General features: G+C 48.5%; 1 protein-coding gene across 1 annotated transcript; it reads right to left on the bottom strand.

Annotated features, from left to right (window-relative positions):
• Window positions 1–937: 937 nt before the first annotated feature.
• PPP1R26 (protein phosphatase 1 regulatory subunit 26) lies at window positions 938–9,976 on the bottom strand. Its single transcript, XM_030961564.1, has 2 exons — window positions 9,730–9,976; window positions 938–7,278 (listed from the first exon to the last, which is right to left on the bottom strand). The coding sequence occupies exon 2, from the start codon at window positions 7,215–7,217 to the stop codon at window positions 3,273–3,275; it is 3,945 nt and encodes a 1,314-aa protein (XP_030817424.1). The 5' UTR covers window positions 7,218–7,278; window positions 9,730–9,976; the 3' UTR covers window positions 938–3,272.
• Between the last annotated feature and the right edge of the window lie 4,967 nt (window positions 9,977–14,943).

Genomic DNA, 14,943 nt, shown 5'->3' on the forward strand with positions numbered 1-14,943 from the left:
CTTGTATAAAGAGCAGCTACATGTCAAAACACGTGTTCCTAAAGCAGCAGCAAAGAACTGGGAATAAAAAAATGGAGGGAGTCCTTGCTGTCCCTTGAGGATCCTTGAAGACTGTTCCCAGAGCACCCAAAACCAGTCACTGGGGTAAAAAATGAAGCAATAAACCTCTTTCCAGATTTACCTGACAGCTGTGGTACTGCAGCCAGGATCTGTAACTCACCAGAGCCATAATAAAAAACACCGAGTGGTTTAAGCACTTAATATCTAAATTAACAAGTTTTGTGCTCTGACTGGAAAGAAAAATTAGCATTGTGCATTTTTTAAAAATATGAACCAGCACTCATTAAAAAAAAAGGTAATAAGCTTTAGAAGAGCTGGGTTTATGGCTCCATGCATCTACTGCAATAATTATAATTAATTGGTGTCTCAGGAGGGTGGGAGTAATGGGAAAAGGAGTTTTCTGGACACTCCCCAGAGCTGGCACTGGAGTGACAGGGCTGTGCAGGCTGTGCCCACTCTGTGCCCTCCCTGGGGCTCTCATTGGCACTATGAACAGGAAATAAAATCTGCTTTTGGAACTGCTTTTATGAAGATTCAGCCTTGAGAGATTCACACTGCAGTCCCAACCTTGGTACCACGTGTGGGAATTCATTGCCACTCAAGATAATCTTTTTTATTGCTCAGCCTTTAGTGACGTGTAAGAGGGATTTCTTATTGCTGCAAACCACCAGACTTCTCTTTTCTGAACAAGTGATGAGAACTGGGCCAGGATGAGGACACTGCCACTGGAGCCTGGATGTTCAATTCCAGAGATGCTCCTTGAAACACATTGAATTACACAAGCAAAGATTCCACTTCTTGACCAAACACCAGGAAAGAAATCTCTTGGGGTTCTACTACCACAAGCACCATTCTCACCTCCCAAAAGCCACCCTTTGTATTTTATAAATTCTCCTCCTTCACTTTGTTACAAAGAATCAATGACATCCTCAGCGAGGAGGGAAGAAGAGGGAACCCAGAAATTATTACTCACTCAAGATGATGACACAAACCATAGGAACACTCCAGTTGCACGGTCCATGGGCAGAACCCCATTTATTAAACATTAGAAACTCAGCAATGTACACCAGTTCCTATATACAAATCATGTTCATCAATTAAAATAAAAAAAAAAGTGCTGTTTGAAATCAGGTTTTATTTAAAGCACAAGGTAACTGGAATTGCATTTTAACTGGGAGTGGATCAGGTCACGAGTGGTACTGAGGACACAGACACAGCAACAGGGGCACGAGACACCTTTGAAGTCTTAATGTGGATTTACTGAAAACTTTTGAGAAGAAACATTCAGCTTTTTATACAAACAGTACAGAGTGCTTCCAACATCTCTAGGAAAATTAAGTATACAGTTTAATCCTTTTAAAGCAAGGTACTTGGAAAACTTCTAGTTTAAAATACCAGCCTATTGACCTATTCCAAACAAAAGGCTCAAATCCTGCAACAGAATCAAGGCAGAGCAAAAGATAAACCTGTGAAGAGGGAGTGCAGGCACTGAGCTAAGGAAAAACCACTTTTCCAAGGTATCCTACCACAAAATGGAGATGAGTTAACACACTGACCTTTACACAACCTGGCCAACCAACCCCAGGGCTACAGAAAGGTGGCTGGACAGTCAGAAATGCCAAGTGAGCACTAGGAATATGTTTCAAACGTAGCTGCACGACAGCATGAACACACCAAGGATGTTTATTTCTCTACATGCCACAGTCACTATCTATGCTACACCGTATTTTGCCCACATTCTGCATCACACCAGGGACACCACGGGATTCTGGATCCAGTCTTGGCTGCTTTTGCTCCGTTTTGCAAGTTTAAGGCCAGCCTGGAGGAAGACTCCTGAAGTGACTGAGAAACAAAGTGATGCTTAAGTGGTGGTTTGGCTGAGAAGTTCTGCAGAAGAGCAGACAAAGAGAATATCAGATCAATTCACAGGGACAAGATGTGAGAACAAACTCCTCCAAGGACTTCACAACACAAAAATGAAAATGAAAGAGCCAACAGCTCCAATTTACACCTTTTGAATTTGCAGCGAAACCAGTGTGGGGGCACTTTTTTGTGTGTGTGATGTGAATGTGCTACTTCAATCCCGTTGAAAGTCAGTACAAATAAAAAGATAGTAGTGAAAAATTGCTTTATTCTGGCTGCTGGAAACGGAGGCAGAGAAAGAGCCTGAAGAAAGAACAGTGCTGAAAATATCCGTGGCTGAAAAAATCCATTTGTGTTGTGACTTCCTACAGCAAACCCAGCTTTGCTTTATTGCACCAAAATTGTCAGTGAAGAGTTCACAGAAATGTAACATTTTAAAAACCACTTCTGAAAAAGGAAAGTTAAGGGCACTCAGTTCCAGAAAGTTCATTGAGGAAACCAAAAGCCATCTCTGGGCAACTGCAGGGCATCAAAAGGAGAGTTGAGAGTAACAGGAATTGTTTGAGCCCTGCAGGCCCGACAGTACAGAAATCCAGGGAAATCCAGGGAAATCATGTTGTCTGACCAGACACACTCCTTCACTTGTCTTGGACTGCAATTGTGCTTGGAATCATCTGCTAGCAGGAGGTTCTGGGTATGTAAAAGGACTTTGAGCAGCTGCTGAGATCACTTTGCACAGGAGGTGCAGACAGAGCCATCCACTTGATTTACCTGAATTTGCATTTGTGTCTTCCAGGCTGGATCTCCACACCCACAGTTCTGCTCAGGGACCTCATCCCACAGTCCTCAGGGTGGGAAAACTGAGCTCCAGCAAACCCCACCCCACAGGATGGTCCTGAGGCAGCTGGGGTGTGGCCAGTGTCACATCTGCATTGCTATCCAAGGCTGTGCTTTCCTAGGATCTCTGAACAGGCTCCCAAATAAATTCTGTGCGCAAACAGGTTTCCCTTTGAGAGACAATTAGAGGCCTCATAATTTAAAGTGTGATTAGCCAATATCTTATCTACAGTAACTACAGCATCCTGTGGGAATGCAAGCCCTAAAAATCATTATAAAAAATATTTCCTTAGAGCACTTTAAATAATTTACAAAATTCTACAAAAGCTACGAATGCCTATCCGGGATATCCCTGTTAAATAGAATTATTTTCACATTAGTGTGTGTATGATATACAGGTATCAGCATCTCCCACTGCCTCTCCTTTCCTCTCTCAAGCTTTATCAAGGTAATTACAATCACCGTTAATTTATAAAAAGACTGCTAGTGTAAAAAAAAAAAAAAAAAAGTACTTACATATTTGAAACCTTTTTTTCCAAGAGGGAACCTGGGCAGTCCCCTGCAGGTAGGTCAGTAAATTTTGCACAGGTTTTGGTTAAAAATTCCTGCCCTTGGTGTACTTCACTAGCAGCTTCCCTGTTCTGCAGGACAGGTATTTTTCCTTCCATTTTGCAGCTGGATACCTGAATTTCTCCCTGCCTGTCAACTTTTTCTTCCTTAATGCACATCTGCACACTGTTATCTGCACATGCTCCTCCACTATTATGCACTGCTGCTGCTGTCACATTGAATTCATGCCTTGGGCAAGCTAAACCTGGATCTGGCCTCTTGTCCAGCTGGTTATTTCCTCCCTTACTGTCCACCTGAGCACTGTGCTGAGCTGGCTCTCTGCTGACTTTATCTGCTTTTCCCACACTGCACTCAGGGTGTGGGGGATCTGCAGTGGAGTCAGCCCAGCTGCCTTGGTGGATATCTCTTTCCTTGATCCACATCTGGGTGTTCTCAGCTCTGGAGGTTCCTCTGCAAACCTTATCAGCTTTTCCTGCTGCCACACTCCGTTCCTGTGAGGGAAGGCTGGACTGGGACTGATCCCCTGGAGCATCAGCCTTCCTGCAACCCTCAGCTGCCTCTTGGAGACACCCAGCTCCTGCACAGGTTTCTGCTACATGGGGACTTGCCCCTCCCACAATGAGTTTCTGAGAAGAACTGGGTTCTTTTATTGCTGGTGTAATTTCCCCTTTTGGTAAGGGGTTAAGTACATCTGTGTCCTGGGAAGCTGTCTCCATTCCCAAGGCACTGCTCTGGCTGAGCACACACTCTGCTTTCTGCTTTTTGTTCAAAAGCATCGATTTCTTCCTGTCCCGGGCGTATTTCAGACCCGCAATAAATTTACTTGAGATTTTTAGCTGGAAGGTATTCTTCCTCTTAGATCTGGGCTTTGCATTCATGACTTTTCTCACTTTACACCCTTCATTTCTGCTGGGTTTTGGGGGCTCTGTGTTACAGACATTCCTTTTACCTGTTGCATTCCCAGGTAACTCCTCAGCAGCACCACCTCTGACCCCCCCCAGTCCTTGCTTAGCTTTTGACTGACCAGTAGTAGGAACATTCTCTGCAGAGGAAGCACATCTTCCACTGCCAGCTAACATTGCACTTTTCCCTTCTGTTCTCTGAGAGTTCTTCACCTCCTCAGTTTGCTGAGCTACCTCAGTCTTTTTACTCTGACCTAGCACCAGGTCAATCTCATTTTCCACCGGCTGCTGCTTTGCTTTTCCTTTATTACCAGTTTGTTTGGTCGCTCTAAGTAGGTCCAGACTTGCATCACCTTTTTGCATCTCTGAATTGCTTGCAGAGTCTTTAGCCTTTTCTGCCAAAAACCTCCTGATTTCCTGCTCGATGCTGTCATCACTGTCCACTGAGCTGCTGTCACTGGCGTCTGACACAGCTGGGAAAACACATTTTCTATTTTTAGCCCCCCGCTGGTTTGAAACTGATTTAGGTTTATTGCCTTTTTTAAGCTGTAAGTTAGACTCCAGGTTTTTCGTGGTTTCTGGCTTGTCATTGAGAAGTTTGATGTTGTCTGGAGGGTTCCTGACTGCATTCTCCCTCACAGCTTTCCTAGGTTTTGAGAGGCAGCTTTTTAGCAGTGAGGGATTTTTACATTTCCACTCGTTTTGTTGGAGGCTACTGAATTCATCCAGTAGCTGAGTTTCTGTCTCACTGAATCTGACTTTCTTCTTGCACTGAGCTTTCTGGTCCTTGGATTTCTTCTTTAACTTCCTTTTAGACTGTAACAGGTCCTTGATGGCACTATCCAGGTCCTCATCACTGTCCAGAGAGCTGCTCTCATCACCTGACCCCTCCCTCTCTGGGGTTTGGATGGGGTTTTTTACAGGTTTTTTTGTGCTACTCTGAACCTGCAGGAAAGGGTTTACAGAGTCCAAGGGCACACATCTGCTGCCATCAGAGCCAGACAATTTGGAAGACATCAGCTGCTGCTGCCTCAGGTCTTTATTACTCTGAGCATCCCGGAGTTCTGTGGGGTTGCTCAGGGCATGATCCTCTTGGAGCGCCGGGAATTTGGAACAGTGACCTGGCTGGAAAAGTCCTGTCTCCAGCTGTTCAGGTAGTTTTGACCCCCCTTGTTTTGCTGTTCTGCCTTCCCTTTTAAGTCTCCTTTTCCGACTCAGGGATAATTTCAGTGTTTTGGGCAGAGCAGGCTCAAGGGTCCCGGTGAGGCTGTTTGGATCAGAAGGCAAAGGCATCTGGATGGAGCGTGACAGGCTGGGAGGTTTTGTTCCAAGGTTTTCTGACTGTGCTTTCAGAGCCAAAAATGCCCTGATTTCTTGCTCTATGCTGTCATCACTGTCCACAAGGCTGCTGTCACTTTCACAACGGGAGGACGAGAGAAGCTGGGGAGAAAAGAAGGAGTCTGCAGTGAGGGATTTGTTGTCACTTCCCATTTGGGATGGCATGATTGTTTTGGAAATATCCAGGATAGCTTCTGCACACATGAGTTCTGCAGATGTGTCTGCTCTGCAAGAGGCCTGCAATGTGAGCTCACAAGCAGTAATCTTGTTTTCTGGAAGTGCAAAATGTCTGGCTTTTTTCAGTGGTTTAAATAGCTTATTAAAATCATTGCTGGTGCTTTCTAATCCTGTTGACTTGGAATTAACTTCTTTTCTCTTGCTGCTTGTAGGGTTTTTATGGATTTCTGGTGAGGCACTTTTTGTGGAGCTAATTGTCAGGCTGGCAGAAATGTCTGCCATACCCTTTGGATCAAATGGTTCCCTCTGCAAAGGGACACAGTTTGCTGCATGACCTGCCTCTTTCCTGATTTTCTCCAGCTGGTAAAGCTGGATGGCTTCTTCGATGCCATCATCACTGCTCGAGTCAGATGTGTGCATGCTCTCCTTGATGAGTGCTTCCCCTGGCTCCCAGTAATGAGCTGCACTTCCCTCATCCTGCTCCACGAGCCAAGGCTGGCTGGCAGTGCCCATTTCTAGATAAGCTTGGTTTGCCTGGCTGAAATCACTGGGCTCTGTTTGGATTTTTGACTGCAAACACTTGGACTGGGCACTGGATTTCTGCAGCTTGGGATGGTGTCTCAGGAGCAGCGCATTACAACCTTGTTTTATAGCACCACAGTTTGTTCTGTTTGTTGCTTCTTTGTTGCATTTCAGGACAGATCTCACACGGGAATCTTTTTTATCCTCCTCAGTAACACATTTACTAATTTCTTGCTGCTTCTTCTCATTCAAGAACTGCACAATTTCGGCTTGTATGCTCTGTTCAAAGGAGTCATCGCTGCTGATGCTCTGAGGGGAAGCAGGCTGGAGCCTCTTCCCAATTCCCAGGTGGTCAGATAGGTACTCTTCAGAGAGCATCTCAGCATTAAATTTCACAGGGAGAAGGTTACTAGCCACTTTGTTCTGGGAGAACTCTCTCTTAAACCTTTTGTCTCTGCTCACATTCTCAGAACGCTCTGCATTCCTTGGCAACGACTGGGCACTTTTGCTTTTTGTTTTCAAGTACTCTTGGATAGCTTCCTCTATACCTCGGTCCACAGAATCGTCGCTGTCAGAATCGAGCAGCAGAGTCCCAAACTCTACACTCCCCTCCACTTCGCTGCCATCCGAATCCTCGGGGCACCCACACTGGCTGTACTGAGGATGCTTCCGCAGCAGCGTGGTGCTGGATGTGACTCTGGCACTGGAGCCTTTTTCTCCCTTCTGTTTCTTCTGCACAACACAGCCACACTCATTGTTCATACCCAGGGCAGGCTCTTGGCTTTGCAGGTTGTTTATGATCATCTGAACTTTGGCGCTCACGGAGGTTCTGGTGACGTTGCTGTCAGACTCAGGGAAGCAAACGGGGTATCTACAATTCCTTGCTGGCCCAAAGGATTCCCATTTTGTTTGAAGAGCTACCAGAGGAGGAGCATCCATAAGGAACATTCTAGCAGACCACAGCAAAGTCCACCATGGAACAGATATTCAGACCGGTCTCTTCTCCATCCTAAAAGAAATTAAAAAAGGAAATTATTTATTAAGCGTGTGCCTTCCAGAAATTCCATGTAATAACCCTGGCAACATAAACTGTAAATTATTAACACTCAGAACTACTGTGCCAGATAATCACAGGAATTTCTCCTCAACATCACTTGAACAGGTAAATCAGTCACTACTGTCACTGGGGATAAGGCAGAGCACTCATCATTTGTGGTTTGTAGTATTTTCTGGCAAAATCATAACCCAATTCAGGTAATTCACTTCTGAAACTCCTCCTGTGCTTTCCAGTCCTTTTGGCATGCGCTCCTAAATAATGCTGCACTGCCCACACCCACAAAGACCCACTGTGATGGTATTCAGTGCACTGGTGTGTGCAATCCCCTTCGCACTGAATACTTTTGCAGAAAACTTTGTGGCAGGAGAGAAAGAACAATTTTAAGGAATTCTTTCATAGTGGGAGTGGAGAACTCGGCAAAATACTCTGCTCGTTGTTTCTTTTGGCATAACTGCTCTTTTTTAGGATCATGCAGCTCAGCTTTCCAGTTTTCCAATGAAAGCAGCACTGGCTGTGTCCACATGGTGCAGGATGGGTGGATGTGGAGAAACCTGGACCATCATCCAGGATGGTGGGACACAAACCAATTCCTCCTCAGAGAGCAGAGCACCACACAATATTCCATAAGTTTTTACTGGATCTGACTTGGCATTAAACATACACAGCTGAGGGACTTGGGGCAGCTGAGAGAGAAGGAAAGGGAATTTATTTCTTCCTGAAACACACTCTACAGCAATAACCCTGAGACATCAGTCATCCGGCCTCACTGCAGGATAAAAGCTCTTGGCAAACACAGATCTTGAGGAGTGCACAAAAGCAGGATGAAGATTAGGAACTATCCTTTGTGTTCCAGTAGAAACTGCAGACAGAACGAAGCTTTGGTTTGTGGAAGAGTGGAAAAAGCCACCCACAAAATTCCAGTAAACACCCCAAAGAGTTCACCACCTCCACATGGTCCCATGAGGGTTGAAGGCTTCACCTGCAGCATCATTTGGTAGGATGACAATAATTCCCAAAAACTACTGCAGTTGGGTGGCTCCACACAAAAACAGTGAGTCCCAACTGCAGTGGCACTGGACTCTGCCAGTGTACAGGGACACAATTTTCCCTCTGAAACCTCCCTGACCTTGCACTTGTCAATTATTCTCTAGTTCTGGTTTCAAATTAATCAGCGGTATTAAATATTTTAAAGGATTAATGACTCTAAACTCTTTAAAACTTGTATTTATTTACTGAGAGTAAGGTAACAGACAACCAGGGAAGACAATTCTTCATCTTCGCTCGGGCAAATATAAATAAAAAACCATTTTTCCTTGTAATAAGCAGCTAAGGATCAAAAAGACAGAAATTAGGATACCTCATTACCTTGAAGCAACACAATTAACACACTTTAGCTCCCAGCTTCATTAAAAAATAAAACCCCAACGTTTTTCCTATTAACCTATTTCCACAGTTCTCAGGGAAGAGGCAGGTGCCTTCACTATCCCACACTTGGACTGGGGGTCGTGCATGAATTAGATGGGATTGGGGTGAATTTTTGTGTCCCAGCACCCACCCAGGGCAGGGCACCCATGGAGACTGTCAGGGGACATCTGGGTGCTGCCTGAGGGGGGACATGAGGGGACACCCACCCAGGGGATATTCACAGAGGGTGTGAGGGGACACACACTGAGGGTGTGAGGGGAAATGAGGGGACACACACCCAGACAGGATCTGAGGGGAAATGAGGGGACACACACCCAGAAGGAGGGGGATACCCTGTGTAACTCTGTGAGGGGAAATAAGGGGACACCCACAGGGGCTGCATGAGGGGACATGAGGGGACACTAACTCAGGGGGTACCTACAGCAGATGTGTGAGGGGACACCATCTCGGTGCACACCCACTGTGGCTCCGTGAGGGGACGTGAAGCGACACCAACCCGGGGGGCACCCACAGTGGCTCCGTGAGGGGACGTGAAGCGACACCAACCCGGGGGGCACCCATAGGAGGCTCCGTGAGGGAACATGAAGCAACACCAACCCGGGGGGCACCCACAGGAGGCTGCATGAGGGGACATGAAGCGACTTTAACCCGGGGGGCACCCACAGTGGCTCCGTGAGGGGACATGAAGCGACACCAACCCGGGGGGCACCCACAGAGGCTCCGTGAGGGGACGCGGGGGTACCCCCAGCCCGGGGGCACTCCAGACGGGCTATGACGGGCCCTCCACCCTCGGGGGCCGCCCGCAGCCGCCGCCCGCGGGACCCCCGCGGGGCGCCGCGCCCACTGCCCGCGGCCGGCCGGGCCCTGCCCGCGCCGCCATGGCTCCCCATTCCCGCCTTCCGCCGCCCCGGACCCGGGCCCGGGCCTCCCTCGGCCGCCGGCGCAGCGGGCCCGGCCGCGCCCCCGCCCGCCGCTCACCTGCCGAGAGGAGGCCGACAGGGGCGACGGGGGTTGGCGGCGGCCGGGCCGGGCTGTCGGCTCCGCCGGGCTCCGCTCCGCCGCTGCCCGCCGCGCTGGTGCAGGGGCGGGCGGCGCTTCCTTCCCTGCCCCCGGGGAGCGGGAGGCATGCGCCGCAGGGCTCCGGCGGGGAGGCGGGGAGGGACCGCACCGGGCCGGGGCACAAAGGCAGCGGCGGCCGCTGGCCCCGAGAGCCGGCGCGGAGCGGAGCGGAGGCAGGGAGGGCGAAGAGAGCCCGGTAACGATCGTAACGGAAGGGCCGCCGGGGGAAGGGGCACCGCGGCTTCCTGCAGCAGCCCCGCGGCCAGGGCCGGGCTCCAAACCGCGGTCCCAGCGCGGACCGGCAAAACAGCAGCGGAAAGAACGAGATTGTACTCGGCTCTTGTCTCCGAACTATGCGCAGAGCGGGGGATGATCCATCCGCTGCCTTCGGGGTGACAGGCTGGGGGAAACTCAAAATATGGGCAGGATGCAACACTTGGCTGTCCCAGGTGCAAAGTTTGGGGTGCAGAATGAGAACTGAGGTGCAGAGAGCCAAGGCCTCTGCTTTCAGCAGCTGAAGCGGTCGGTGCTGGGGCTCCTGGAGCTGTTGGGTTGTTGGAGGTTTCACATAGCGAAACAGCAAAGTTTTAGCGCTCTAATTCATCCCTGTTTTGTTGGCAAGCGGGTTTTCCCCAAGGATACACTGCCAACCCCGTGCTATCATCCCTGTGCTTCCAGAGCAGAACGAAGCTGTGGGATGCTTCCTTTCGGGACAGCCGCTTCAACCTGCTCATTCCTAAAACACACACAGTGAGTCACAGCTCTCAGTCTGTAAATCTGCACAAGCATTTCCATTCCTCGTCTCTGGCAAACAAAACCCCGGTGCCTCAACCCAAAGTGATGCCTGTTTTCACTTTGTCAGTGTGTTTCGTTTCCCTGTGGGGCTGGAATACCTGCAATGCTGCAGAGGAAATCAGCATCTTTTGGCTGGGTGTCGTCAAAAGCTCAGGCTGGGTGATGGCAAATGGGGAACAACAGCTAAGGAGGGTCCCAGGCTGGAAATGGGGTGGCTGAGAATGTTGCACTCTTTTTGTGCTCACTCTGTGGCAACACATCACAAGACATGGTGAGGAACAGATTTCCACCTGCTTTAATCCCAGAAATTCTTGTTTTGGGGAGCACATGTATTTCTGTGCCCTTTCCTCATCTCCAGCTTCACATTTTAATTTTTTTACTCACTCCCAGGAGTCTTCTACTACCAAACCAGATCTAACCATGGGAATGTGGGGCAGGACCATGTTTCAAACCATCAGACACAGTTACAAACTCGTATTAATTTATCTCTTGCTCTTACAACAGATAAAACAGGGCCGATAAGACATTTGCCTGCGTGTTCTTGTCCCTGGGATATGTAACATGCTTTTATGTTCTGATCTGGCTCGCTTGAACGAGACTGCTGAAAACAGCACAGCCAGCATCTGTGTGCAGGAGGAAACAATGGACTTGCTTTTCCTTCACTGCAGAATTGCAGCCTGGAGGTGAGGAAACTTTGCTTCGCTCGCCATATTCCTCCCTAATGCCGCGGCAGAGGGAAGAAAGGGCTCTTGTATTCATGTATCCTCCCGGGCCAAGTCAATTTACATGTGAATGCACTTTTAAAATAAAATTAAAGTCAAAGCTGTGGCCAGAAGCCTGATAAATGTTTTTGTGCACATGCAGTTGCTTGGGAGGGGGGAGGCTGCTGCTGCTGGAGAGCTCTGCTGTCCCCAGCTGAGGTGGCATTTGTGGCTCTGTGTGCCACTTTCACTTGAAAGAAGAGCAGAGGTGCCATTAGGGGTGATTTGCCTTCCTGATCCCTGATCTTGGCAGAAATGAGAGCACTGGACGGATGACAAAGTCAGGAGCACTAATTGGACCCCTCGTTAGAAGGGCTGGAATGGCAGGGGAACGTTCACGTTTCCAAAATGAAACATCTCCCCTGACCTCCGGATCTGCTACTCCTGTTTTCAGGGATAGGTGCTCATTACAGGTGTCTCTGGATACCTCAGAGCCTGAAATCAGAGCTCAGGCAATGGCTTTTGTTATTTTTTTTTTCCCAGCAAGAGAAAGGACAAGATTAAAACTAAATTAGCAGGAATAAAAGGACTTACTGGGCAGATTTTGTTGTTGGGTAACCTGTGGCTTTGGGGCCAATTAATATTCCTACATGGAGCTATGTTAAAACACCAGCCACATCTGCTGTGCTGCTGTTTTTTGGGAATATGGGTCACAAGTGATGCTGGCTGTGGGCACATCCATGTCTAGGACAGCAGGGAAATTGATAACTTCAGATTCCACAAAACCTTTCCCCTGTTGGAGATAGTTTTCCATTCCCCAAGCACCTCTTTGGGTTTTGGGGCAAAACTGATTTATAACAGCACAACCCTGCTGGGACCATTGAGTTTTTTAGGGAAAAAACAGCACAGAAAGGAGGTGGATGGAGCCCAATCTGATTTTCCCTCACCCTCAGTGTTTAGGGTCCATTTTTCACGTGGCTGCACTGAACTTCAGAACACTCAGTGCTGGCCCTGCTCCAACATCTCCCTGCCCTGTTCAGCTCCTTCAGTCTGATCTCAGATGATTTATTAGATAGAGAACAACTGGATCATGTAGTAACATGGCAAATTGAAGACTTTAGTTGTTATTTAATAAATGCCAAGGAGACTCATGAGGCCTTGAAGTTATAATAGAAAGATCTAATTTAGGAAAGGAAAAAAAAAAAAAAAAAGAGAGATGCCTGTGAAAGCTGCCAGGAAGCAGCACTGGGTATTGAACATTTCTATTTACCCTGTGAATGTAACAGAGATAGTCTGAGCTTCCTTTCAGCAGGGCTGGATGCTGCCCAGGGAAGCAGCACCTGAGGCAGGAGGAGGTTCAAGGGCAGTTTTTGGTGGAGCCCAGTCCTGGAAGCTGTGCTTTGTCTTGCCTTGGAACACATCGTTGCTGTAAATCACCTTTGGTTGACAGAATTTTTTTAAGGAAAGAAACCAACTGACTCCGTGAGGCAAATAAAAGTGTAATTATAGCACAGAGGCGGGTTACAGAATGCATTTAACATTTTTGAGTCGAACCTGGTGGGCTTCCCATTCATCGCTGACCATTATACAAAGTGCAGCTGAAGGTCTCTGTGGGGCACAGCTCATTGCTTTGAAGATGTCCCTTTTCCTTGTTGATTCCAAGTGTATCTGGCATAAGAACAGAAATTGGAAAACACAACTTAGTGCCAAGAGTTTTAACTGTAACCCTGACCTTTTCTTGCTACCGTGTGGCAGAGACCTCTAAAATATCAAAGGAAATGGCATTCCCTCTCTCATATTCTGTACCTGAAACCTTTTAATGGGTTTTGTATGACTCACTCCTATCTAGGTTAAATGATAAATATTTCATGTTTACAATCCTGGACACGGGCCGTGTGGGCTTTTAAGAGTTTTCTTTACACAAATCCCTCCTTTCTGTCCATCTCCCAGCTTTGCTGGGGGGCAATGCTGTCAGTATTCCCGCAAGGACACCTCCAGCTGGCTCCTGTGCTTGTCACAGTTCTGCTTGTGCCCATTAGGTGTCAGACTCTTATCGGCTCAGACTCCAGTTCCCGGGATTTCGAGGAGAACACGAGAATATGAGAAGCCGCAGCTGGTGTGGCTTTTCTGGGATGCTCTCTCACCTGTGGGTCCTACCCAGAAAGGGCAAACTGGGTGCTGTGGTGCTCACTGGGGCACCAAACAGGGACTCTGTGCTGGTTTTGTCCCGGGTTTTACCAGCTGGGATCCCTCCAGAGCCAGTGCTCATCGCTGGGCTGCAGAATGAGCATCCACAGGCAGCAGCTCCTGCCCCAAACCTGCCGGGTTTTGCAGCACCTTTGTGTTTTAGGCCACCTCTCTCTGCCTTCCTGAGCCCAGCTCTTCCTATTGCAACAGCTCCTCACACTGCTCTGGTGTCTGTGGGGTCGCTGAGGTGCTGTCAGAGCAGGACCAACCTCTTCCCACCTTGCCCATCATCCTTTTGGGATGAGCACTTGGAACTGAGTGCCGATGCCTGGCACCAAGCCCTGCCAGCACCACGAGTGCTCGGATATTTCCTGCACCTCAGGGCTTGGGAGCACGCCTGAACACGTGGGGATTCATTCAGGGACAGAAAGTCAGGGTTTTTTTTAACTTTTTAATGAACTCTGTGCGGTTTCCCACAGCAACACTTTGATTCCAGCCACGAGGCAGGATATAAACACGGGCATTTGGTGCCATGAGCCGAGGTGGCTGGTGATCAAAAGGGGTCTGTGAGCCTTAAAATGGTTTATTTAAAGGGCAGGATCAAAGATGTACCTTGGGATAGATACCTGCCCTGCTACATGAAGAAAAGCCAGAGATGCTGCACTCACTTTATTTTTCAAAAGGAAATTGCTTTGACTTTGTGCTGCAGTTGCTGAGAGCTTTAATGGGGCAGGGGGAGGGAAAGAAAACACAACATGCTCTAGCTGCCCTCATTACTGCTTCTCTGAGTGTCTGCTGAGGAATCCCAGCACAGCCATGGACTTGTCCACCTGCAATTACCAGCTCCTGCATTTACAGAGTGCCTTTCCTGACCTGCTGCTCGCCCAGGAGCATCCCTGCAGCCCCCTCTGAGGCAAAGGCTGCTGGATTCCTTCTGTGGAGCAGCTCCTGATTCCCAGCAGGGCCACCCTGAGCACTGTCCCAGCCCCCATTAGCTCTAAACTGGCTTTTTTAAGAGGCATCTTCAGCTTTTCAGATCACCTTCAAGGAGTGCTCTATTTTTAGCATCCTTGGACTCTCTTGGCTGCAAACAAGTGAAACCTCTCTGCGGCGAATTCACAACAGGGCAGCTGGCAGGGGTTCAGGCTCTCTGTCTGAAGTGCAGCACGATGGAAATGAGTTGTCCCCGAGGTCCCTGAGGAGCAGGCTGAGCCCAGGGAGCCACCATGGGATGCTGCCTGTCCAGTCCCACCAGGGCCAGGGCGCACAGCCTCATCCAGAGACGCCTCTGCAGTTGCCAAGTGCTCTTTGCACAAGCGGCTTTGATCAAGGATTTGCAAACAGCTCCTGTTTGGTTCAGCGCTTAAAACACTTCCTTAAATAAGTTTTGGATCAAGCCAGAGATCACTGCTGTTTTGAATTTTCATCAGGCTGAAAAACCATGCTGAGC

Source organism: Camarhynchus parvulus, chromosome 17 (assembly GCF_901933205.1).
Source record: "Camarhynchus parvulus chromosome 17, STF_HiC, whole genome shotgun sequence".
Lineage (NCBI taxonomy): Eukaryota > Metazoa > Chordata > Aves > Passeriformes > Thraupidae > Camarhynchus > Camarhynchus parvulus.